Here is a 27,875-nt window from a genome sequence, read left to right on the forward strand (position 1 = left end):
GCCTGACCAGGTCTTGATCCCTATAGTTCTGCAAGAGTTGATTCTGGACCAAATTGCTGGGCTGTTTCCTCCTACACTCAATCTAAACCGCTGGTTCCAAACAGTATTTTAGTCTCACACTTCGAGAAAGGTAGCGGAGCACAGGCCAAGGGATAGACAACTTCTGCACACTTTGTAACAGGTCCCTTATCTGTGCAAGGGGAATGGTTGGAGTTGATTCTCTCCCCTCCCAGCAGAATGAAAACAAATGGGATGATGGCCACACTTTCATATGCTTTCAAAGGTGGAAAGTCATGGTCAATGGTCAGAGGTTCGTTCACAGCCTCTATTCTGCTTTTGCCTGGGTAAAAGTCATAATTTTATTCAAAAACATATTTTAAAATTGTTATTATTATTATTATGTGTGTTTGTGTGTGCATGTGTGTGTAATGTATATGTGAGAAGGCCTCCATACCATGACACATGTGGAAATCAGAGGACAACATGGAATTGGTTCTTTCCTCTCAGCTTTATTGGGGTCTGGGGATTGAATTCAGGTCACCAGGACTGTGAGGCAAGCACTTTACCCTCAGAGCCATCTTGCTGACTCCCTCTCCTTGAGGATCTTTCTGGAAAGCCTCCCCATCATTATTCATCAGAGAATATGTGCATAGTTATGTATGCTTTATATGTATCACACACCAGGTACTGATATCCTTACACACACATATTTCACATCAGATGATCTAAGCTGATATAATTGGGCTCAAAACAAGGAAGCCACCAACACTATTCTGTTAATTAGCATATACATTTTCCTTTAATAAACAGAATTTATTCTGGGGTTTTTACAGTATTTAAAATGAAAATCTTGAGGATTCACTCTGGCACATTCTACAAACTTCTGAGAACTTTTCAGTGACCAGCAACAGATGTGACCTAATGAAAAGAGAAATTGCCCATCTATTACTGTTAATATACTCTCAGAACAATATATTCTAATTTAGAGTGTCTTGTTAGTGTGGCTTGGGGCCAGCAACAATGACACCACCAGGGCCCATATCAGAAATGCAGAATCTTGGATCCCACACTAGTCCTCTGGTTGTGTGTATTTGGCTTAAACATTGGAGCATAAGAAGTGATGACTTAGAAAACTTGTGTTGAACCCTGACCACATCTTAGGACAATGGACAGATTTTAACAACATGGTACTAGAAGCCACCTACAGAAAGTCTGCCTTATTTTGTCAGAAGTTAGCCAGTATCATAGCCTTCAAATGATTCGTATTCATTATCATAGCTTTTATATGATTCTAATATACAGCAAAATTTGTGAGCCTATGAATTAGGCAATCTACTAGAGAAATTCACTGAGCTGAAACTTTATCCACAGCACATTCACTGATTCCACTTGTCTTGATAGCCATTTTTCCTTTCTATGCTGTGACTTTCTTTTCTTCTTTCTCCCATAATCATGTCTGATCCTAAGCAACCTAATGCCTTCTTCCTCCTGACCATGATTCCCCTGCTCAGGGCGTGTGGTCCTTTAATGTGTGTGGCTGGATTTGTGTTGGCTTCAGGATCCCTTTCAGCCTTGCACAAGTATATTTGAAGTCATTGACACTGAGTGGTGGTGGGTGGGCTCTGTGCTGGACACAGCTCCCTTTCAAATTTAATGGCTACTACTATGCTAGACAGGGAATGTGAGAAGCATAAAATCAGGATGCCTTGTCAGGTTCTGCCTATATGTAGTGCATTTTTTTTTTTACCAGATTTCTCTTCTACATTCAATATTGCAATTATGCCCATTCCATATTCATGTTAGGGTTTATATCATATTTCTTCCAAGAACCTGAAGGCACTTCACAGAAGGGAGTCTTGATCTCCAACAGGCAACTGTGTAGTTTCCTGGAGCAGCAGGAACTAGCATAAAAATGCAAGAATGAGCGAAGCTTCCAGAAGATGCTGGGATGGAGGCAGAGGCAAGAAAAAATGGATTCATCTTTCTTCCAGTGGTCTCAAGGTCACAGACTGGGATCCCATCCAGGATTAAATAACAATGTATTTGATCACAGCTTGCTGTCCGCAGTATTTTCCCCTCTTGAAAAACCACGGTGAGTAGTTGTAGGTTCACAGGAAGCCAAGTACAGAACTGGCTGGAAGAAAACCATGGAAGGCACAGGACTCTACAACTGCAGTCCGTGCCCAGAGGGAACATCTTCTGGACCATATCTGAACCTGAAATAGGATAAGATGGTTTCCACCAGAAACAGAAGACATAGTGATGGACTTTAAAACTTGGGAAACAAAGGCACAGCAACATTAAATTGCCTTCTCAATACTAAATAGTAAAAAATAGAAATGTTTTAAAATCTCATTTATATTAATTGTTGATTTTACCTGTTAATAAAATGAGAATCATAATGGCTGTCCAACCGATCTCTGTCTCTCTCTCTCTCTCTCTCTCTCTCTCTCTCTCTCTCTCTCTCTCTCTCTCTCTCTCTCTGTCTCTCTCTCTTTCTCTCTCTGTCTCTCTGTCTCTCTCTGTCTCTCTCTGTCTCTCTCTGTCTCTCTCTCTGTCTCTCTCTCTCTCTCTCTCTCTCTCTCTCTCTCTCTCTCTCTCTCTCACACACACACACACACACACACACACACCTTTCAGTAAAATTACAATATGTGGGGTGATAATACTCCCACCAAGAGCCATAGACTGTCTAACAAAACCCCCAGTAGCAGGCATGAGAAACTTCCTGTGAATTGTTATCTAGAGGAGTCCAGGAGGCTCCCAAAATAGTATAGGGCATTGTTGTTGCCCTTGGTTGCCTTGTAGAAATTGAAGGTAAGTCCCTGTTCCTGAAGACATCACACACTTCAGACACTGGGCTCTGATAATGTGTGCTGGAGCTGACTAGAAAGCCTCCCTCCTGAAGGCTACTTTTCATTGTAACACAAGATGATGTGCTAAGGAAGGAATGCAATCAATAGTGTATGCCTATGAACCACAACTATGACCAGCATGGCAAGAGGTCCCCAATGGTGCAATAGTGGCACTTACATTTTAGCTGTAACCAACGGAAATCTAATTGAACTTAATAAGGCCTGCTTAACAGGAGGAAAATCATATCTGGGACTGGGAACCTAACCAACTGCATGTGGCTAGTGAGGTCATGGATCTTAGAGGAGAACCTACTCTTGCCAGTTCCTTAAACCGGCATTGTTCCTGACTGCATTCGAAACACTTACAGTGTAGGTAAGTGTAAATCTCACACCTTATCAAAGAGCCTTTTGGCTGTAGCAGGAGACCATTGCAGAAAACCACAACTAGGAAAAATGCTTAGTAACACTTTATGGTAGGATGCTCACCTCCAACTGATACATCTACAAAAAATACTACTACACCTGAGACTTAGGGAACATTGCAGGAAGCGGGTAGGGGATGGAAAGATGGTAATAGCCAGAGGACCAAGAAGTCTAATATGAGAGTGTGCCTTCTATGACAGGCAAGCTGCACCCATGAATCTCAACAACATGGCTGGCTAAACAAGACCTGAACAATTCCAACACCAGTTGACATCCAAATGTAGATGAGGGGGAAATCCCACAGGTCCTTACCCTTAGATGAAGAGTTTCAAGTAGTTAACTGCTGAGAGAGGGAGAATTAGTCTGTCCTAGGAATGAGCCCCAAGATTGGTTGTCCAATACCAAAATGGTTAGCCTTAAAAGCATAAACATTAAGGTAATACTAAATGGACCCAGAAGGCTATATTTATATGCTTGTTCATTTACATGTATCTGTAACAACAATGGTTAAAGAAGAGGCCATGAGCTGGAGGGTTGGGGGTAAGGAGGGGTAGCAGTAGGAGTGAAAGTATGATGTAATTATATTTTAATTAAAGAAAATAATAAAAAGAATTTGTAAATGGAGCTTAACACAGGACAGGTCTATCTTATGTCCCAGTAGTAAGTGGCAGATGGTGATGGCTCTAAGATTACCAATGGTTGGGTTTTCTTTGTTTATCCATGAGGTTTTTTGTTTGTTTGTTTTCCTATTCAAGAAACTGCCTTGAATAAAACAGGATTTACAGTTCAGGAAAGCAGTCAGAAGTTGGGAAGCCCACATAGCGCTGGAGCTCTATGAACAGGATCACTATCTGGATGCATCATTTAGGTTCCACAAATGTGTCAGCTGACTCTCACAGCCTGCCCAGAGCCCTCAAAGTCCCCAAAGCCAAGCATTTCTCAGTTAACTTGAACTGGACCTCACACAGACACAACACTTTCCTTTATGAATTCTCCTGATTCAGGTGACTTCTCCCTTCCTAAGGATAGAAATCATGTGTTGGAATAGTTTTGTATTTTTCACAGGATTCAGCAGAGACTCTTATGAAAGTAAATGCTTACTAAGACCATGGAAGCCGGGCGGTGGTGGCGCACGCCTTTAATCCCAGCACTCGGGAGGCAGAGCCAGGCAGATCTCTGTGAGTTCGAGGCCAGCCTGGGCTACCAAGTGAGTCCCAGGAAAGGCACAAAGCTACACAGAGAAACCCTGTCTCGAAAAACCAAAAAAAAAAAAAAAAAAAAAAAAAGACCATGGAATATGAGAAACAGTGACAAGAGGGGAGGATAAGATTATGAATTTGACACCCATAAGAGCCACATGGCCCCACAGTCACTCAAAATATAATCCTGCCATCCAGAATTCCCTTTGCCATCTTTTGCTCCTAATCATAATGAAGCAAAATCATGTTTTCAAACTCTTCTTTGTGAGCCCTGGTAAGACATGAGCATCTTCCTAGCTTCTCACTGATCTGAAATTGTTTCAAGTCCCACCCCAGTTCTCTGTCTGGAGAAAGACTTGAGTCCCCTTCTAGTCAGATACCTAAGAGCTGCTTGTCTCAATTTCTTCTTTTTCTAGATTCTCTTCTACTCATTATGATCTCACTTTACACTCTAATGACCCAAAACTAATTGGTCCTCTTGACACTGCTCAGCTTCTCTGACCTTATTAGAACATCTCCTCCCTTTGATGCCCGTGACACTCACATCTCTGGAGACAGATTCCTGGCCTCTCTGTTTTCTTCATTCTCCTTTAACTTTCTTGAAGTGACAGGGTCCCCAGGCCTCAGCGATGGACCTTCTTCTACTGCATGTTCTTTCTAGACTTTTATCTATATCCAAGACTAGACTAATATTCAAATATTCGCTCTCAGGTCTGAGTTCTAAGCAAACCCCCTACTGATCTATTTCAGACACCCAACAGCCTGTCACGTTTGTTGAATGAAGAAATTTAGTGTTCAAATTAATGAATTCCTGATTGACGAAATGAATGAAATTGGCTAAAAGACCCAATCCCATGCAACATAGCACTAAGGACTTGTGAGTTTTCCAGTGGGGCTTTACTATTGAATGTATGCCCCAGTAAAAACCAAGTGTGATACTGAAACCATCAATAGCACATAAACAAATAAATAGGAAAAATTCCAATTCAAAGGGAAACATTTAGGCACAGAGTTCAGAAATCCATGGGCTGAAGAGACAGCTTAAAGCTTTGGAGTGGGCACTGTTTGTCCAGACAACCTGAGTTTGGTTCCCAGCCCCCATATTGAGTGGCTCCCAACTGCCTGTAACTCCAGATACATGGGGCCCAACATCTTCTTCTGGACTCAACAGGCCCTGCACTCCTGTGCACATACTCACACACAGAAACACACATATATATGTGGTGGAATATTATTTTAACTACGTAAAGATGTGTTTATGCTGCAGAATATTATCTGTGTAAAGGTGTGTGGCATTTGTTTAACGATGTAAGGGTGTGTTTAATTATGTAAACATGTGTTGCATTTGTTGCACCTTGCCTGCCTAAGGCACCTGATTGGTTGAATAAAAAGCTGAACAGCCATTAGCTAGGCAGAGAAGGGATAGGTGGGGCTGGTGGGTAAAGAGAATAAAGGGGAGAGAAGATGAGAGAAGAGAAGGAGGAGGAGAGAAGAAGGGAGAAAAAGGGAAACATCTGGGGCCAGCCAGGTAGCCACCATCCAGCAGACACAGAGTAGGACATATAGAAAGAAAAGTAAAAAGCCCCAAGACAAAAGGTAGATAAAGAGAAACAGGTTCATTTAAGAGCTAGCCAGAAACAAGACAAAGCTAGGCTGATCATTCAAAACGAATCATAAGTCTCTGTGTCATGATTTGGGAGCTGGTTGATGGCTCCAAAAGAGAAAACCTGGTATACATACACATAATTGTAAACAAAATAAATCTTTACAGATTTTCAGAAATTCAGGTGCACACTGATTCTGGGGCCCGTGGGTCCCAGATTGCCTCGCTAGTGAGTGAATTCCATATAGTTGCCTGTTTCTTGTGCTGAGGCAAATGTGTGATCCTTCAGTGTTAATGGAAATAACCCATGCTTCCCTCGCTTAGCCGGGACAAGTTCAATGCAAAAATCCTCCTTTCCTGGTGATACAGACAGCTTAGTGATGGTTATTTTTTTTTTTTTTGAAAAGAAAAGGAAGGGAGAGAAATTTTTTAAAACACAGAGATTAAAATGACATATTTTGAAATTACCCAAGCAGCTGGACGCTCTGGAACTTTTTGTTTTGAAACATTCTCTCAGCATGCCTTTAGGTGTGTAGTTTAGAGAGTGTGAGACAAGATGAAGAAATTTAAAATTAGGGCATGCATCGTGAACGCTCAGTAAAGTGTGTTGAGCATACTTTTCCCCACATTCTCTTGCCCAGTGCCCTCCAGTAGAGCAAGTGACAGACTGCCATCTTGTTACTCTGGCGACTGTGGCAGATTCCCAGCCCTGTGGTCTCCATTGTACCTGTGCTCCGCTCTCCGAAGACTCGCACAGAGTGGACAGCATGTTTCTGTGAGAGCCCAAGTTGACATCAGCGTTACCAACGGCTGTGCTTCTGATGCGGCAGCCCCTGCCACTGTCCACCCCTCACTCGGGAGGCGTCTGATTTCAGTGAGCCCTGGCGACCTCTGTCTCTGGTTTGCGGTGCCGAGACACCCAAACGGGTTTCTGTGAAGTGCGGATGGAAGAAAGTGATTGGCTGCTAATGAGTTCGCTTTTCAGCCTCCCAGTTAATATAATCATACCTAATGGTCATATTAGTAACAATGTAGCAATGACAATAGCGTGCCAATATATGAAGAGCAGGATAAGAATAACTTGTTACAGTTAGCAGTGATAGTGATATTGTTAGATCAGTACGAGGGAAAATGACCAAAATAAGCTCATACTGTGCTGGGTTCAGTTTTTTGGAGATTTTCTTTTTGCACTGCTTTATTTATTTATTTGTTTATTTATCACTTTATTTATTTATTATGTTAATTCAAGGAAGTAACTATGATTATAATTACTTTTGTCCCAGTAGTTCATCTGGAGTCAATTATTAATTTATATTTTTAAAGAAAATGTTCGTGGATCCCCACCCACACACTAATTTCACAAGTATTCCAAAGCAATGCAAAGCTATGCTATGCACTAAGCTTTTGTGTTTGTCCACCCAGATTCAATTCAACGGAAGCTCACTGTGTGACTGTTTAACCTCTGTGACTCTTGATTGTCTCATTTGTGAAGGGGATAATTACAACGCCTTCCTCAGAGGACTGTGAGGATTAAAAGCACAATGACTATCTATTGTCTGTAACAGAGCTCACTAATGTGCATTATTGTTTGTTTCTACCGTGGCTATTATTTTAAAAGAATTAGAAAAATGCAGTAAAGCAGAAGAAAAGTTCACATTTAATTCCTTTTATGTAACTGCTATTAACTGTAATAATGGATCCTATGCTGTTCTAGTTAGCTTTCTATTGCTGTGTTAAAGACCATGACCAAAAGCAACTTTGAGAGATGTAGGGGTGAGATGTAGGGGTGTTTGGGTGTGGGGTAGTCAGGAAGTGGGATGTGGTGACTTAGGCCTTACTGGGGCAGGGAGGGAGTGAAGAAAAGACAAGCAGATGGACAAAGGGACAGAAAGCTGCGATCAGGTGGTCTGGGCGCCCCAGAAGCATAGCATGGAGCAGCTTCAGGCTGAAAATAGCCTGAAGGAGAAAACTGTGGTGGACATTTTCTGTACATGCTATCAATACCCACACTCAGAACCCCAAGGAAGGCTTTGCCAGTACTCTCTGGGTCTTATCTGGGGAAGGCTTTGCCATTCACATGGGGTTGAGGTCCTTGATATGGCTGTGCCTATGTCAACAATGTACATCCATGCAGGACCTCATTAAACTCAGGGCATCCTTGGCTCCTCATCAATAACCATAGCCAGATCACACCTGAGACTATGAGAACTTGGTGCTCTGTGCTGAGGATAGTCACCTCAACATCCAAAGTAGTCCCAGAGTAACTGTCTCTCACTGGAGAGATGACCAGCCAAGTTTCTTCTTCTATAAAATTAACTAGTAGATCCAGGACTAGAGGATAGGATCATAGTTTGTAATGTTTACTGTGATTCTGTAGCCTGGTAGTGCTCGGTGTCTGAAGTACTGTTCAGGTGGGAAAGGACTTTCATGAAGTTGGGATGTGAAAAGGAAGTATAATGAAGATCATTCCTCTATCCAGGTTGTAGTTGTCCAAAATGTCACAGGGCCATCCATTCTTGCAGATTCCCACCAAGGGAATAATGCTGGTAACAGATACTATTTACATTTCATTTTTGTCTGTCCCACTAAACCATATGGTCAATAAAGGCACAGATCTTGGTTCATTAATTCTTAGTAGAGGACCTGATATAGTAGGTGTGCAATAAAAATATATATTGAACAACAACAAAATGAGCTCAATGAAGCTTCCTGGGATCTGGTGGGAGATTTTGTATTTGGTGGCCAGTTTGTGGCCCCTGGGGAAGTTACACAGACTGAGACCCTTGGACTTGCCTATTTACAGCCCCTGTGGTCATACCTTACTGGAACAGTGTTTGCTAATATTGAGTACATTCAGTCTGGTTAAGATTCAGTTCCTCTCCTGGAATGCATGTTCTGCAAAGCCATGTTGGGTGTCTTATCTCTAGTTTACTGTGGATCCACTCAGTAAGTTCAATGCAGAAGATGGTGTCAGCCTCAAGTTTTTAAGGATATTCCAATCTTGCCCCTTGGACTGTCTAGAGTGATTACTTCATGGCATGGCTAAGAGTCCATTGCATGAGATGGCTTATTAGTATAGTGGAAAATAAAAAGCCATTCTTCAGGTAACACGTTATGGTGGCTAAAATCTCCAGCATTGGAACCAGGCTGTCTCAGTTCAAGCCCCAGCATCCTGCTTAATTTGCCATGTTAAATAGGTTACTGCATCACACTGTGTAAATACTGTTGACCTTACAGGATCGACTGCAGATTAAGTTAATTAAAGCACGTGAAGAGACAGAAAGTGTAAACAAATATTTCCCATCTCCATCTTCTCAGAGCAGTAGGAAGCATCTCCCTGAGAGGGCTAAGGGCACTGGATACCAGATGTTGCTTGTTTGATTCATCCTCTATTATTGTTACCCTAGCTGATGAATCAAGGTACCAAAGGTTAGACAATTCTAATAATACCCTGAATCATATAGCTTGAATGTGATAGTGACTGTTCAAATGCAGCTCTTTCAGAAATATCCCCTTAAGGACATAGTTCTCTTAACAAAATTGAAAGTGTATCACTGTGGAAATCACTAAGTTCTAATAATTGATATTTAGCCATTTCTTAACCATGCTCACAACCTCAGCACATTTTTTAAAAAGTAAACCCGCAGGTACATATAAGGATTTCAATATCTGTCTAGAGATTGGATGGGATGCAGTTTCTAAGGACTATTACTGATTTTAAATTATATTAGTACTGAGGGTCAATTCACCAATCTCTATATTTTCTCTCTTAGGGGTTAAGCAAAAATCAATCCTTTAAATAAATAAATAAAAACTTTAAAGTTTTCATTAGCATATGTTAATTAAATATAATAGTGGGTTCGTAATGATATTTTCATAAATGTGTGTGGCATATTTTGGTCATATTAACCTCCCCATTGGCCTCTGTTGTTCGCCTCCCTCTTCAGCAGACCCTCCCCTTCTCAGCTAGTACCCTTTGTACTTTCACTTCTTAATTGTATTTTAGATTTTCTTTTGTTTTGGTAAATAAGCTTAATTAAGGTTACTTATAGAAGGAGCATGAGTGATGTGCTATTTACAGGAGCTTGGGCAGTTTAGCCCATGTCTTTTCTGGTTCTACCTAGAGAATTGCTTTAGGTTTTCCATGATAGTAATGCTGTCTCGTGCAGTGTGCTCTCAGCCACGTCATGACTCATTACAGGCTTTTGACCAGGTTTAGAGTACCAGATCCGAATTCCCTCCAGTGAAGTAGGCCCCAAATTCAATCAGAAAATAATGGGTTACCCCCTCAGGAGTCACACAACTATCTCACCAGTGGGCACGTCTTGCTTGGGAGGTCATGACTGTAGCTTGTGGGGTGCATGACTCAGACTGTTGATGACAGCAGCAGGTAGACCGTCCCAGCACTGTGAAAGCTAGCTGGGAGAAGGCAAGCTTCCCTCTCAGTTCCAGTTTGTTTTTTGTTTGTTTGTTTGTTTGTTTTTGTTTTTTTCGAGACAGGGTTTCTCTGTGTAGTTTTGCGCCTTTCCTGGAACTCACTTGGTAGTCCAGGCTGGCCTCGAATTCACAGAGATCCACCTGGCTCTGCCTCCCGAGTGCTGGGATTAAAGGTGTGCGCCACCACCGCCCGGCTTCAGTTCCAGTTTGACTTCTCCGTGTTCTGCAACCAAAGGATGTGGCATCTAGTGCAGGTGGGCAACCGATGGCAGTGATAGGAGCCTGTATTGCTATTCCCTTCGGGGGCTCCTAGGGAAGTAGTCTACCCCTAGCACTGGGATTTTCATTTCCTAACCTCACAGCTTCTGGGACTGGCTTACTTTTAAAACCATAGGATGGCAAATTATGACCCAGAGATGTTGCATTCTGTGCTGTAGAGATATTAAGTTACCCTTTAAATCTTCATTAAAGAGTATCCTTCCTTGCAAAACCAAATGTATAGTCATTTCAGTGTTGTCTTCAATGCTGTGGAAGCTGGTGTGCTCTTACCTGACAGGTGCTTCTCCACTCAAAGTGGGAAAGTCCTGACACCAGGGGCAAGGGGGGCATATCTGTGGGAAAGGGGCTGCTTGGCTGTGGTGTGGCTGCAGCTGCTGTCTTCTCGCCACAGCATACACCCCTCGCAGATAAAACAAGAAAAACTGGAAAGAAATCCCTTTCCAGACATCGACACAGCTCTTAGATCTGTAGGCATGATTTGCTGGGCCACGTTTGACAATTGTTTATGTCTTTGAAGCTTACCTTATTTTCCATGGCATATTCTATCAAATGCTCCATTACCATTTGCTAGATGAATGGATTGTGATATTTAGTGAGCATGCTGTTCAGAGCTGAGAGATCATAGTGGCCATGAGTTGGTAGGATTGGTGGTTTCCGCATGGTACATATCAAGAAAGCTCATTAGAATGTTCTCTGAGGTAGCATGGATTTACCCAGGATCCAGTTTGATGTCTAAAGTTCTTCTGTTTCTCTTCAACAGGTTAATTATGTATGGCTTTGTGAAGGCCATGGTGTATGCTGGCCAGCTGAAGAGTGGAGACTTCCATTTCACTGACTGTTTATTTTTTGGCTCACTGATGTCTGCTACAGATCCAGGTAACTGTTCAAATAATGCATTTCTTTCTTTGTAGAATCAAACATTTAAATTGGCGGTTTCTCCACAGGCAGTCATCTAGTCTCCCTGGTAATACTTCTTCATTCCTCATCACAGGCTGTTGACACATCTGTAAGTGAATTAAATAAAAAAATCAAGAAAGAAAAGGAAAAAGAAATAGGTGAGATCAGACAGCTCCCAAGAAATTGGCCAGAAAGCAGTCTCCATAGTGGAAGGGACTTTGTAAAGCCATTATTGCTTCTCTCAAATACAGAGTCGTTCTAAGCTGTTGCCCTTAAGTTTATCTCTATTCAACACATCTTCTTTCAAAACTTACCAGTTGAATTAAATAGTTTATAGATTCTTTTAAAACTGTTTGCTGTGGAACTTTTTAAACACATCAAGGATAGGGAGCAGAGTAAAGATAATTGGCACCTACCCTTTAGTAGCCAAATATGAGCACATGTTTTCCATCCATTCCTGTTTATTATGATGGTATCACATTAAAGTGAGTTTCAAGTATCGTATTTTGGTATGCAAATACCCTGAAAGTGACCATTATTGCCATTATAAAACCTACAGCTATTCATGACCATGATTTAATAACATGAAAACTTCAGTCACTGTTTAAATATTCTCAGTTCACTTGTTATTGTCATTATTGGTTTGTTAGTAGTTTTTACAAAACATATCCAAAGATGACATGTAATTAGTTGCAATGTCCCCATGTCCCCAATGTTTCTTAAATAAAGCTAGAGACTTAATCAGAATCGGGTTCAACCTTTTCCTATCTGGATTACTTTAAAAATGATGCTGGGAACATCACATCAGAAGGAAAACGGTGACCACAGATTCAGCTGTTAGTGTAATCTATCACATTTGTGAATTGCCACTCTAGCAAAGACTACCAGAATGGACCAGAGGAACAAAATGGGTTCCTTATAGGATATAATGAAAGAGAATGCTCACTGTGGGTGTGCAGGCTAGTTTTCTGTCAACCCGACACAAGCTGGAATCATCAGAGAGGAGGTAGCCTCAATTGAAAAAAAAAAAAAGTGCTTCCATAAGATTGGGCCAAGGGCAGGCAAGCCTACAGGATGTTTTCTCAATTAGTGTTTGATGGGGAAGGGCTCAGCCCATTGTTGGTGGGGCTGCCCCTTGGCTGGTGGTCCTGGGTTCTAGAACAAGACAGGCTGAGTAAGCCATGAGGAGCAAGCCAATAAGCAGCACTCCTTCCTGCCCCCTGCATCAGCTCCTGCCTCCAGGTTCCTGTCCTGTTTGAATTCCTGTCTTGACTTCCTTCAGTGATAAACAGTGATGTGGAAGTGTAAGCCAAATAAACCCTTTCCTCCCCAAGTTGATTTGGTCATGGTGTTTCACCACAGCAATAGTACCCCTGACTATGACAGTAGGGAACCATGTGATATCTCAGAGGGTGTAAGAAGAGAAGGACTTGTCATGGGGCTTGGATTCCCATTTGTGATGTTTAGGGAGTCAGGCTTTTGCTCTGGATGTGTCAAGAAGTAAAAGTAATTCCATGCTTATCCATTTAGTTAAGTCTTCTTTTAAAAAAGAGTTGAGACCAGACTAAGCCTACATCTATAAATGGTAAAGAAGCCATTTCCCTCTTCATGGTTAGAATAGGAGATGTTCTGTCAGTGTGGATTTGGATAATGCTCATTATTTATGTTTAGAGATGATTATTTAGTTCTTGTTTTCATCCTGCTCCATCCTGCTCAGAGTGACCTTGCCTGGGGTTGTTCTGTGGGACTGTTTATGTCCAACAAGGGGACCACTAGACCCAGTAGATGGTAGCAGCCAACACCCCCTGACCAGCAGTGCTGGCATCAGATGAGGTATACTGCACGCTCTCGGGCTCAGTCTCAGACCTCAGAATCTAACAGTGAACCCAGCTACTTCCTAGGCACAGACATCTGACAAGCTCTACAGATTGCAGTTCCCTGTCTACCCGTTGGCTGCCCCAGTTCCCACTGATGGTCACTACTTAATCCAGTATAGTCTCCCCAAAAGAGTTTTGCTGTTCAGCTATTGGAGCACCCCATGGTGTAATATAAACAAACAACAAAAACCAAGCAAGACAAATGATTCTTTCCTCTAACTTATTAATTTCCAAAATAATGTGTCATTTCCATGGCATCCTCCATATGTTACTAGCAAGACAGGTTTTTAAAACACATCTTTCTGAACATGTGGATTTTAACACAGCTGTTATGTTTTCGTCTATGCTGGCTACTCTTTTTTTATGTTTAAAACACTCCATTTTCACAAGGGGAGGCGGTCTTCAGGTTTCTACTGTATTTTTTTTAACATGACTCTCATGGTCTTTGATAAACTTCTTGCATTTAGATAGGCCTAGTGTTCCAGCTTTATCATCTATGACTTTCATCCCTCAATTTAAAAATCTCTCATCTCTCCAAGGAGCCTTGGATCTTTTAAAAAGAAAATTCATTTAAGGACCACTTTTGTTATTGTTTTCGTGACTATTGGACAGGTAATTCTTTTTAGACCTCTGTGTTTAGGCAAAGTTATACCAGAAATTCCTTTTAATATTTTCAGCTCAGTTTTAGGATTATAGACATTTTATTATGATGTCATGAATTTTAATTTGTATTTGCATTTTTCCTCTGCTTCTTTTTCTTCCTCCTACTACATTAATATAATTTTTGCTTGCTTAAAATATATACTCTCAAAATTATCTCACATACGTTATTGCTAAAAATATAGCAACTGAAAATGGCTTAAGATTTCATGTGGTTATTTTTAGCCTTTGAGTATACCCCACTTGGGATGCAGTTAAAAGTTTTCCATTTTTAAATCACTTGAAATTATTCCAATGTGTGGCTAAGCCCCAAGTCAATCATAATAATGCTCTTCTGTTTCACTGTGCTTTTTTGTTTTGTTATGTTTAAAAAATTAGATTAAATATCCCAAGGAATCAGCAATGAAAAGCCATGGTGGGGAGCCTAGCTGCTAGTCCCGTCCCCTCTGCCCTGACTTTTGAGACATTTTGGTGGTTGTTGGATTACATTTCCACTTTCAGGCATACATGCAAACATGAAAACCCTCTAGTCTACACTGTGCTATACTGGTTATTTTTCTTAGCTGTGTTTAATTAGCAGCACGTTGGACATTGGCAGCATCTAAAGATCTTTCTCGCTCCCTTTTACAGCTACAGAATGGGCCACTATTTAGCCAATCTCCTATCAATGGGCATTCGAGAGTGTTTTCTTGTGCTTTTAAATTAGCAATTGTGCTGCAATTAACAGCTCTTAAATTAACAGCTTTTCATGTGTTTCCAGTGTGTCTTTGGGAATGATTTCTAGGGATAGATATGCCTAGATACTGAAATTCTCTCCTAAACTGTGTACCAGTTTGCATTCATGCTAGTGATCTACGGAGGTTCATTTTCCTCACAGACACGCTGAGGCAAATTTAGGACCCCCCGTAGGTTAAGGGATTTACATCTCACTGTGGGCTGCCCAAGCATTTCTCTTATTACGAGTAAGACTAAACATTTATTTACATGTCGAGGGAACATAAGGATGTTTTTTTTCAAACTCCGGTTTGCAGTCCACAGTGTAGATGAGGGAATCAGAGATCCGTGTGGCGTAAAGAGATAGACTGCTCCACCCCCAGGGTGAGCCACATCTTGGCTATTCCATCACTACTGAGAGATTTACATTGCATTTTCCAGAATGATTCCACACTACATCACATGCCCCAGGGAAATGCAGAGGTGACTTGGCAACAGCTAAAAGCATAAGCTCAAGACAAAGGATTTCATCCCTAGTGATTTTCTAGCTAGTTAGGGCTCTACTCTTCAGCTAAATTTGAACATTCTGCCTTTCAGTGTTGGGTCAAATTTCAGGTCACCTTTACCCAAATGTGTGTGTTGCAAAGCACTGCATCCTTTGTTTCCTGGTCTCAACAGTGAGCTTATTGCTACAGCCTGAGTTTGTTGAATTCTGACTGACTGAGCTGTCTCCAAGCACATCAGAGTTGTGTTCAAGCTTTGGTCCTTCTGTTACTGGTGATACTCCCAAGGTTCTGTTTGAACAACACAGAAAACGGACTGAAATGGTAGGAGTGGGGAGATCCAGCCTCGTCAACGGTTATTTACCTCCCTTGTATCAAATAACTGAATGGACATATGAGTCCTTTAAAATCTCACATCGGCTTGCTGTCAGGAGGAGGATGCAGGGAACTGAGTCCACCTTCTGTGTCGAGTGTGGGCCAGCTGTGCACCTTTGGGCAGCTGCCTCACTTTCTTAGATTTCATAGATTCTCTCAGGTGGAAGATATGCAATCTCCTGCCTTCTCACCTCTTGACCTTTCAGATGAAGACACTGCCTCTTCATCCGTAAACTGGAAAGTACCAACCACAGCCCTTACACCCTTCCAGCTCTAGCAGCCCATTATTCTTATTTCTGTGAGATCTCTTTGAACATGAACTTTAGTTTTAAAGAAAATGTAAAATCAACCCAAATCCAGTCAGCTGGTTAGTTCAGAATTTTAAGCCCACTCAGGAATGTGGTCATGATTTCCCACAGCAGAAGCCTGCAGCACATAGGCAAGAGCCCTGGCTTCCCCTCCTTTACTGAGAGCTAATTGTTATATTAAACACATTGAACCCACTCTCTACTAAATTGGTGTAATTTAAGATCTTCAATAACCTTAAAACACTTAGTTAATCTTAGCCCACAATTATTCATTTATTGCCTAAATTTTCATGGCTCACTAATTTGTGAAAGAGGACCTGTGCTCTCCAGGCCTGACGTTTCTTGGCCTTCTTTAAATGAATCCTTTCCCGGTTAGCTGCATTTGAGCCAGGGTTATTACCTACTCATATGTATCTGTTAGAGAATCATGTTTAGACTCGATTCTTCCTGCTGGTTTCAGACTCTCTCCGGCTAGGTTTGGTTTACTTCACTTGGTAAATCTCCTAGTTTAGCTAGGATGAGTTGACCGTAACTTGGTTAATTTTCTCTCGCTGATGAGGCCCTTGCTTCTGCAATGGTCAATGGCTGTGACAGTGAGTAGATACCTAGGGACAGACCCTGACAGAGATAGTGCAGGCTGGACAGCAGGGTACAGGAGCATCCACTCAACCTGTGAGGCAGCTTTTCTTCAGATAAATTCAGAATAAGGAGATCAAAAAGATGGGGCAAAGACAAAGAAATTTAAACACAGTAGCAAAAGGCTCCAACATGGGGAATGAAGGTCTGACTCAATAACCCCACTGTCAGATGGTCAAGCCCATGAAGGAGCTGCTGCCCTCTCCTCCTGGCTCTTCCTTCATGGACTTGGGGCCACTAGGTAGATTGAGACTACCCAAGACAATGATTTTGACTGAGATATCAATGCCCATTCAAGTGTGGTGGCTAAGAGAAGAGAGGGGTCTTTAAGGACCATGAAGACACATAGAGCCACCCAACAGGCCACGTGTCTTGAACGTGGCTGGTCCAAGTGTCTCGCTTGAGCTGTCACTCTTCTTACCCCACCTTCTTCAAGGTCTCTGCTCAAGTGTCACCTTTGAAGTAACGTTAGCTTTGCCTGGCCTGTTAAAACCATGCCTGCCTCTCACCCCAGTCACTCAACATGCTCGCTCCATTTAGCTCAACAGCACTTACCAGCACCGATTAGTTATTTCTATTGAGCTATCTAATTATTGATGGTCTGTTCCCTAGGTGGGAAGGCTTTTCACCTATCTTTTAAAGCTAGTACGTCTACTGTCTGGAACAGTGGGTTTTCCATAAATTAATTAAAGAGTATATTTGTGGAAGGAACTGTTAGAGCAAAGTCTGGAGCATTGAAAAGAATCTCCTCTGAATTTGAAATGGGAAGCAGTCGAACACGCAGGTCACTCTCAGTAATCAGATGTTTCATGGCCCTGGAAAGGATGGAGAGATGAGGTACAGGTCAAACTCGGTATATAGAAATATTTGTTTTGTCCTCTAAAAAGATACAGTCAACTAAAATAAAAATGTGTGTATGCGTTTCTTTTCTAACCAAGTAGATAGAATTCCCTTCTCCCTGTCAGGTAGTCAGGTTGGCACTTTCCTGAGAAGAGCAAGCCATGGTTCATGGACATGTGGAAACATAATAATGATGTAGGCGTTTTAGATAGGAAGTTACTCAAAGTAATAGTGTCTTTTAGAAAAGAAAAGGAAGGACTCCATACATTCTACCATGTATTAAGTAATCGACCAGAGAATTCTAAAACTCACCCTGGTATTTGACAAGAGTGATACTTCTGTGAGGTCCAGAGAGAGCTGCCTATTTGAGCACATGTGATCTGTGCCTCTTTGCACTCCATCCGCTTCTCCATTTCTTCTTTGAATAAAAATGTCTTCATTTTCTATGCTGCAGCTGCGCTGAGACCCACATGCAGCTGCAGCACTTTGAGCTTCAGAAGTATTATTTCAGAACTCAAAACTGGAGGATAACTCTGACTTCATAGACTTGGCTATTTCTCCCAGGAAAATCACTCCAGGCTGTCTTGGATTTGGGTCAGATTAGCTAAGGTGGGGTCTACAGCCCTGTCTGGTATCTTACAAGATATACATGGCTACTAATTACTTAGAATGTGACAGGCTTAGTCAATATATACTATAAGTATAAATATACCCTCTGTTCCAAAGACAATATTAAAAAGTATCTCATTAATAACTTTGTTGTTTCCGCCATGCTGGAGATCAAACCCAGGGCCTTAAGTATCCTAGGCAGGTGTTGTACCCCTGAAACATGAAGCTAATTTCACCTGTTTACTGTTTTTAATATGACCACTAAAAATTTAAAATTATGTGTGTGGCTTGCATTACATTATTGGATAGTGCTTCAATAGAGCAATGTCAAAGGGCAGGGCTGTAAGCCAAATACATGGTCCTTAATAAAAACACCACAATAATTTAAAGTTAAATAAAAAAATCAAGCCTGCTTACAAGGTGTGATGGTTTGACTAAGAATGGCCCCATAGGCTATAGATTTGAATGCTTGGTCATTAGAGAGTGGTACTACTTAACAAGGATTAGGAGGTGTGGCCTTTTTGGAGGAAGTGTGTCACTAGGGGTGGGCTTTGGGTTTCAAATGCTTAAACCAGAACCAGTGTCTCTCTTTCTGCCTGCTACCTGTGGATCTGAACATGTAGCTCTCAAGCTTCTTCTCCAGCACCATGTCTGTCTGTGTGGCACCATGCTTCCCACCATGACAATAATGGACTAAAACTCTGAATGCTTTATCAGAGTTGCTGTGATCATGGCATCTCTTCACAGCAACTGAACAGTGACTAAGACACAGGGCACCAGGTGGATTATGGACTTTGTTGAAATACAGGTAATTTATATTTTATGAAATTGAACTAAGATGTCTGAAATTTTCTTTCTAAAAATCTCTTTTCCAGTCTCTTTTTTTCCATTGTAATGCATAATGACCCATAAACTAATTTACACCTATGCTTCAGAAGCAAAGCAAGAAGGGAATAAATGTTTGGATGATTTAAATAGCATAGATGTGCCATCTAACACATAAATGACGAGGCCTCTGACTTGGTGAAAGGCAGCTTCAATGATCTCCAGACCAAGAGTCTGAACTGTTCCTCTCCTTATCAGAACATAAATAAATAAAGGCCTAACAGCTCCAGACACCATACTCTCCGCACCCCCCCCAATGTGTGTGTGTGTGTGTGTGTGTGTGTGTGTGTGTGTGTGTGTGTGTGTGTTAAATAACTATTACTGGTTTTTTTTTTTTTTAAAGATTTATTTATTTATTATGTATACAATGTTCTGTCTGCATGTGTCCCTGCAGGCCAGAAGAGGGCGCCAGATCTCATTACAGATAGTTGTGAGTCACCATGTGGTTGCTGGGAATTGAACTCAGGACCTTTGGAAGAACAAACAGTGCTCTTAACCTCTGAGCCATCTCTCCAGCCCTATTACTGGTTTTTTATATAGCTTGTCACACCCCCAGCAAATCTGACAATCTGCATTATGTTAGTCCCATTTTGAAGTTCCTAAATTAGATAACTACTCAATATCAGAAATAAATGTGCTGTGGGATGTCTTTCTGTATGCTGTGAATATGTGTGGCTCCCATTGGATAATAAATAAAGATGTTTTGGCCTATGGCAAGAAAGGTTACAGCCAGGTGGGAAGTCCAAGCAGAGATACAGAGAGAAGGGAGGAGCGGGGAGAGATGCCTGTCTGCTCCACAAGAAGCAACAAGATGCCCACAGACCAGTAATGCCATGGCCACCTGGCAACATATAGATTAATAGGAATGGGTTGAATTAAGTTGTAAGAGCTAGCTAGCAAGAAGCCTGACCCATTGGCCATACAGTTTAAAAGTAATATAAGCCTCTGTGTGCTTACTTGGAACCAAGCAGCTGCAGACGCAGGTGGGAGAGATTTGTCCCAGCTGCGGGGTGGGCAGGACAGGAGAAACTTCTGGCTACATAAATGTTTATGTAAAAGAAGTGAATAGAGACTACCCATGTAGTTGGTTGGAAAAATATAGCCCATAACTCTTTTCATGAAGTTTGGATTTAAAACTAGCTGCCGTAGATTATTGGTTCAGCTTTCCAACTAAGCAAGGCAAAACACAGTGTTCAATATGGTTCATTTATTTGTCATGGTCATCACTAAATGACATTTAGTGACTATATGTAAGAAAGCACCGACAGGTGCCGCAGAATACAGAGGGCTTGCTGCTACGGAGTCCATAGTAGACATGTGATGAATAAATAGAAGAGATGATGATTACTGTTTAAGAATAGCCTGCAGGGTGTGAGAGGCTAATGTCTAAATCTGCATTCTGTCTGAGCTGCGTGAGCCTTAGTTTCTCCACTTGTAAAATGGGGGTGAGACTTATGTACAGGTTTGTCTTTGAGAGTGAATGAGATGACATATGTTTTAGTTGTTGGCATCATTTCACAATGACACCGAGGTGGAGACGGTATATTGCTGTGAGTGGGATGCAGCAAGGTGCACACACTCATGCTTGTTTTTCTGGCAACAGTACTAAACTCTTCATCCTTGGTGGAATCTCCTTTTGCAGGCTGCTTTCCTTTGAGGGCTGCATGGTCAAAGTCTGAAGTGTCATGTGTAAAATGGGGTGATTTTACTTTAAGAAACAAATAACACTTTCACTTCCATTTCCACTGGTAGAAGATAAGGATTCTTAAAAGTACTGCAATTAAATGTAGATATTGTCATTAAATTTAGATAGTGTCATTTGATCCCTAAGTATCTAAAATCATGTACAAGCATGAACAAGAGTCATTCTCTTGCAAAAACTTCCAAAACCTTGTAAACCTTGCCAAGGGTTTTAGAACCCACCACTGTTACCAACCAACCTATTCACTTTCAGATTCCCAGATTGTTCGTTCAGTATGTAATCAGAACCCAAGCAGGAGCCACAGGTGACATGTAGGCGCCATACCTCTGCCTTCTCTCTTAGTCCAGAGCCGTGCCCCCTGAGGCCATGTCCTTTATGCTGTTGCTGAGGAAATGAGATCGCTTCCATGGGAGGAACCTCATTCTGACTAGGCAGTGTGCTTCCTGCTGCACTGTTTCTCTCGTTCTCTGTTTCTCTAAGTGGCAGTTAGCTTCCCCATCAGGCTTGCCTGCCATAGTTCCCTATGGTCTGGGCCTATTAGTTCCATTAGGAATGGCAAAATGACATATGTATTTTTTTCTAATTCTACCCTTTCTTCCAAATCTTTATCTCTAATGAGTCCTGCAACAAAACTATCCTATGTACATATTCTAAGTTATTTCTTATATCATCAAAAAGGATTATATATTCTCTGTACTGTTGTTCAAATGAACAATCCATAAACAAACTTCCATTATAGACATGTATTCAATTTAACTGCAATGCTACCATTACACCTAAAATACTAGCAGCAACTTTTGCGGTAGGTGAAGTAATGGCCCTGCAAAGCCCTATGAGTATGATTACATGAACTTTCTTGGCACAAGAGACTTTGCATATGTGATTAAGAACCCTGAGTTGAGGAAATTACCCTATCTAATCATGTGGAACCCTACAAATTGAAGACTCCTCCCTGGCTTTGATTGGAGGAAGATATGACTATGAAAAGAAGGCCTAAGGAGACACAGTGTTAGTGCTGATGGTGGAGGAAGGGAGATGTTATCCAAGGACTAGAGGTGGATACTGCCAGCTGGGATGCTCAAGGAAAATGGTTGTCCCCCAAAGCCATATATATATATATATATATATATATATATATATATATATATATATATGTATGTATGTATATATGTATATATGTATATATGTATATATATGTATATATATATGATATATATCATCAGTTCTATCCCACTTTGGGACTGGACGTGGGGCTTCACTATAAACCCCGAAGGTCTGCTTAGGTATTTCACTTCCACCAGAGAAGTTCCATCTCCCACAGCTTCTACAGCCTTCCACACAGCACTATCAGCTGGAGACCAAGGGTTCAAACACTGGTATTGTGATGGATATTTCACATTCAAACCTCTAGCAAGGATTGTAGCCCTACCATAATTTTATCCTACTGTGATTCATGTTGAGATCTACCCATAGAACTATAAGATGCCAGATTTGTGTTGTTTTGGGATACTAAAGTTTCAGTTTGCTATGGTAGTAATTTAATACTAATAACAATTCTTCAATATTAGCAATATGTAATTAGAGTAAAATTTCCCAAACTGCCTCATAAAACTTAGTATAGCTGCTTTCTTTGATCAAGAATCCAGACAATATGTGTTCATTGCTTTTAGAAATAATTTAAAATAATAAAGTTTTAGGATATTTTTCTAAAAAGAGTCTTTAAGGATCATGTAATTTAATATTTTTACTTATAAAGAACAAACTAAGGTTTGGAGATGAGTAAACTGTCTCTACAACAATTGTTTGCAAAGCTAGCATTACTAACTAGAAGAGTAGTCATGACGATAACCCATTACTTGAGAGGCAAGAGGCAGGACGATCCAAGATCCACGAGCAACCTGGGCTACTTAGCAAGTTCCATTGTGTCCTAGGCTAATGAGATCCTGTATTTTTAAAAATGTTAATATTTGTGATAGTTAATCATTACTATCAACCTGAGAGAATTTAGAATAGCCATGAAAACACCTTTTAGTGTATCTACGAGAGTAGAGGATGTTTCTAGATGGGCAGGAAAGACCTCCCTGAATGTATGACACCCCTCCACAGGCTGGATCCTGGAATGAACGAAGAGAAAGTCAGCTAAGCATCAGCACTTACCTCTCTACTTCCTGACTGTGTATCCACTGTGACCAACTGCTTCATGCTCCTGCCATCATGACTTCCCAGTCATGACAGACTGACCCTCAAAGTGTGAGCCCAAGTAAATCCTTTATTAAGTCCATTGTGTGAAGTATTGTCACAGTTAGAAGAGAAGAAACTAAAACAACATTACAATTACTCTAGAGGGTTCCTAAGAGTCTGCAGTGGATTCTGGAAGAGTGGCAACCTTAACTTGCTCTCTCTGTCTTTTGTTTCTCTGATTACCTGACTTGGTTCCCTCATGTCCCCCAACTGCTGGTAAAGTCATGAGCTCTGTGTTGTTCCTGTAGAGGGAACTTTCTACATCATGAATAATATGAGCATCTAGATACCTATACCTGCTGTAGAGGAGGCTCTGCATTGGAACTGGAAGGTCATAAATGTAAGAAATGTGTATGTTGTAAATCTGTGCACTTTGGACCTTAATGATAGAAAGAGGACAGAGGTTGATGTAGCTCTAATGTTAGTGAACTTGACCTCCTTGGTTCCTGGGTAGTATGGTGACTTCCATCTTGTGCCTAAGGGCTAGACATGCTACTGCAGCACTGCAATGGTCAATGGCTGTGACAGTGACAAAACAAAGCATTTTTTTCCCTGGGATGATTAAAAAAGCTCAACCCCTCAGATTAAATCCATTATAGTCCATCTGGTTTCAGGCAGGATTAATGAAAAATCCTAAAGTATATATCAAGACAGTATTCCTAAATTACATGGAAGAAGAGAAAACTAGATAAAGAAATCACATACAAATTTTAAAAAAAGCCATTGTCAACTTGACACAACCTAGAATCCCCTTCAGAAGAGAAGCAGTCAATAACTGTTTTTACTATGTATTATGAAGTGACCAGCTGTCTCTATTTTCTGCACTGTGACTTTCCCACAGTGATGAACTACATACCTGGAGTTGTGAGCTAAAAATTAATCCCTTACCCCCAAGTAACTTTTTGTCTGGATATTTTATCACCTCAACAAAAATAAAACTACACCACTGGACTTCCCCTCTGTAACATCTGGTGTTAGAAGGCAGAACATGCAGTATTGTAGTTGCTAAATATATGTTTACCAATTCAGGAAAGCAGGAAGAATTTGATTAAAGGGTAATTATGCTGGGTGCCCTCAATAAACTCTTTTAGAATTAGCTAGAATAGAGAAATAAAAAGTAATGAATTGAATAATGTAACTAATCAACATGATATATGAGATATTTAATAGGTCTTTACTTTCCTAATGAAAACTGCTTTTTGTTAATCAACAGAAAATTTCAAAACTTGGCTATGTATTTTTCACAAAGGAACATCAACAGATTTTAACTAGAGCAAAGGATTTGCAGAAATAGTCTCTTATCACATTGCCTAAAAAGCAAAGGAGACAATAGAACTCTTTTTACAAATTGAAAGAAATCAAGAGGAAAATAGTTAATGTCTAGGATATAAAGTAAAGAGAAACTTTGGAACCACATCTAATAGACAACCAGACGAAATGTTATGGCACTAAATATTTTTATTATTGAAGAAAACCTCCAATCTACAAAGGAATGTAGAACTTAACATAGGAACCCAGATAAAGAAAAATCAAATAAACTAAAAAATCCAGAAAGGAGGACTTAATAGAGACAAATATCCTGAATAATGAAATAGAAAATAAAAAAAACAGCAACAAAAAGCAAACAGAGAATTATGTCCAGGATTAACTCAGTGAACAACTAGAAGGAGAGATGTATTATGGAACATGAGCTTCATTGAACACAGAGAAGACAAGGATAACAAACAACATAATGGGCAGGCATCAGATCCTCAGATAGTACAATGCCAAAAATAATATTCCAGGCAACTTGCAAGAAAAAAAAACTTTAACCATGAATAAAATTACAGTAAACTTCTCTGGGAACAAATAAAAATCTGGAACAAAAGATTAGAAAGATGACAAAATATTTACCATTGCAAAGATACCATGGTCAGATGGTTTCATAGCTGAACTACATCTCACTTTCAAAGACAAAAAAAACTCTAATAAAGCTTAACTATTGCAAGCCATGCAGAAGCATGAAGGTATCCTATTTATTTTAAGATGAGATGGCATTATGCTGAAATCAAACTACTGAAAAAGAACCACAGCAGAAAGTTGTAATCCACCCTACTCAGACTTGTAAATACTAGAGTTCAAAATAAAGCACTTGCAAATAGAAGCTATTAGTGTTAGCCATAAAAATTTGGAGACAACTACTGCATGCCCTGTGGCTAAACCCTAACTTTCTCAGAGGAGACCATTAGTAAATGTTAATAAAATAAATAGATGCATCAAAATGATAGTAATGTTAAGTGGACTGGGGATCCAGCTCAGAGGTGAAACGCTTGCCCATCATGAACAAGGCCCTGGGTTCAATCTCTAGAGCCACAAAGGCAGACCAACAAAAACATCCCACCAACTAAGCTTAATACTCTATGGATGTAAGGGTGGTCAACCTTATAAAATCTACCAGCTTCATCTACCTCATAACTATAGTAAAGAGGATACAACATCTGACATATTAGTGAGATAAAGGCATTTGAAACCATGCAGCAACATTAAAAATGAATTCCAGGTTTAAAAGATGAATTAAAATAATTTAATGTAACTCAAAGTATTAACCAAAATCTAATAGCCTATATCATCTTAAATAACAGCTTGAAAATAGCTAATTGCAAGATGTATTTGTAGCAGACTTTCTTCAAAGCAATGGCTATAGAAGTATAAGGAATAAAACAGAACTCTAATGCTCTGTATTATCAACAGTGCTGACTCTGGGGTCCTTGGCTGAGAGGAGTAAGTGGCCCAGCAAACCAAGTGGGGGAAATGTATGAAATCTCCCACTGTAGGGAAAGCTTCTATTCAATGACACTGTTGGTTCCATGGAACACTGCAGTGAAAATCAAGACATAAAAATCAACATTTCCCTTTCTACCTTCCCTTTGATTTCTCCTTGGACTTCACATTGGACAGACAATTGCATTCTAGGGCCTGGAGACTTATGGTTATCATCATGTGGTCAGTGTTCTATGGCAGAGAGCAAAGAGATACTGGCACAGTGTTTCAGAGATTGAAATAGGAGGAGGGGTATAGGACAAAATTCACTTATCGTAGAAATCAAGAACATTTTGTTAATATTATACTATCTAAAACAGCTATTGTATTAAATGTAACATTTTGTAAGGTGCCTGGATATAAGATAAATATATAAAATCTACTAGCTTTAATTTTTTTTTAGCTGAGCCTGGTGATCTAAGCCTGTTATCTGACCCACTCAGGAGGCTGAAGTAGGAAGAACACAAATTCAGGGCCAGCTTATCCTCGAAAGTGAGCTCAAGGCCAGCTTAGACAACTTGGTGAGACCTCATCTCAAAATGAAAAGTGTACAAAGGGCTGAGGCTATAGTACTTGCCTAGTGTGCATGAAGCTCTGGGTTCAAGCCCAAGAACTGCCTCACAAAATAGCAACAAAATATCTAGAAATAGAATACAATATCTACAAAATCTACAGATACTTGGGGTTAGTATTAATATTGAAAATTATGACACGTTAAATAATAGAACTATCATTATAAACAAATGAGATAAATTCTACAATTGGGGACTCTCTTTTTCTTTCACTTGCTATTAGATGTTTTTAACATAGACTCTTTTTAAATAATAAAGTCCTTAGCAAGTTGCATCACCCCGTTCCTTCTAATGTCTCATTCCAAACCCTCAAATGTCAATTTTTGTGTAATAATCTTTTTGAAACCTTGTAGACCTGGAAATATTTTACTTACATCATCTTATTATAACAGGAATTTGATTAGGTATAAAATTATGCATTAAAAGTTCCTTTCCTTCCCTATTGCTTTAAGTTTAAATATTTGAAGTTAAGTATGTATCTCTTTACATTTTTAATGTAATTTGCATCTGTGACTTCCATTATCCAGATGCTGTGCCTCTATTTCTTGCATCCTGTCTTTCAATATTTTTAAATGTATTCTGTGTCTTAAATCTTCCTGATTCCACCCAGTAGCACTCCACGACTGAATTTCCCATTTACCTAATTCACTTCTTTATCTGTATCCATTTTTCCACCATCTTACATCACCCTCATCTCTGTTTTGTTCTTTTTTCTAATTCCTAATTTTTTTTGACATTGATTGGTTTATTGTTTGATGTGTGTGTGTTCCTGAGTGTGCATACCACAGTGTATGTGTGGTGGTCAGAGGACAACTTGCAGGAGTCAGCTGTCTCCTACTACCATGTGAGTCTCAAGGACTGAACTCTCTTGACAGGTGCCTTTACCAACTGTACCATCTTGCTGATAGTGTAGTTTTTGTCCCTTACATCTTCTCTCATTTATTTTTATTTCCTCATCTTTTTGAGCAATTTAATAATTAATAAATAATGTAATATAAAACTGTAATATAACTATTCTAATACATAACTGGAGTTTTCCTGGTCTTGCCCAGCTCCCGCGGCCCTGTGGCTGCTTGGACCCAAGTAAACACAGAGAGGCTTATATTAATTAAAACTGTATGGCCTAATGGCTCAGGCTTCTTGTTAGCTAGATCTTACATCTTTAAAAAATATATATACAGTGGTCACATTGCTTGTAGAAGTTCTGATACAGTCCATTTCTAGGGAAGAGGCCATCTGTTTTTCTGTTTTTGCTTTTTTTTTTTTTTTTTTTTTTTTTAGTTTTTCAAGATAGGGTTTCTCTGTGTAGCTTTGCACCTTTCCTGGATCTCACTCTGTATAGACCAGGCTGGCCTTGAACGCACAGAGATCCGCCTGCCTCCGCCTCCCGAGTGCTAGGATTAAAGCCGTGTACCACCACCGCCCGGTGGAAGAGGCCATCTGACTTTCAGTGATTTAAAT

General features: G+C 40.3%; 1 protein-coding gene across 1 annotated transcript in view; it reads left to right on the plus strand.

Moving 5' to 3' along the window:
* Slc9a9 (solute carrier family 9 member A9) overlaps window positions 1–27,875 on the plus strand; it is a 549,322-nt gene that overhangs the window by 127,603 nt on the left and 393,844 nt on the right. The window contains exon 5 of the mRNA XM_059268372.1: window positions 11,557–11,672. Within this exon, the coding sequence (XP_059124355.1) occupies window positions 11,557–11,672 (116 nt within the window). The remainder of the gene's footprint in view (window positions 1–11,556; window positions 11,673–27,875) is intronic.

This window comes from Peromyscus eremicus, chromosome 7, assembly GCF_949786415.1.
Source record: "Peromyscus eremicus chromosome 7, PerEre_H2_v1, whole genome shotgun sequence".
In the NCBI taxonomy this organism is placed as follows: Eukaryota; Metazoa; Chordata; class Mammalia; order Rodentia; family Cricetidae; genus Peromyscus; species Peromyscus eremicus.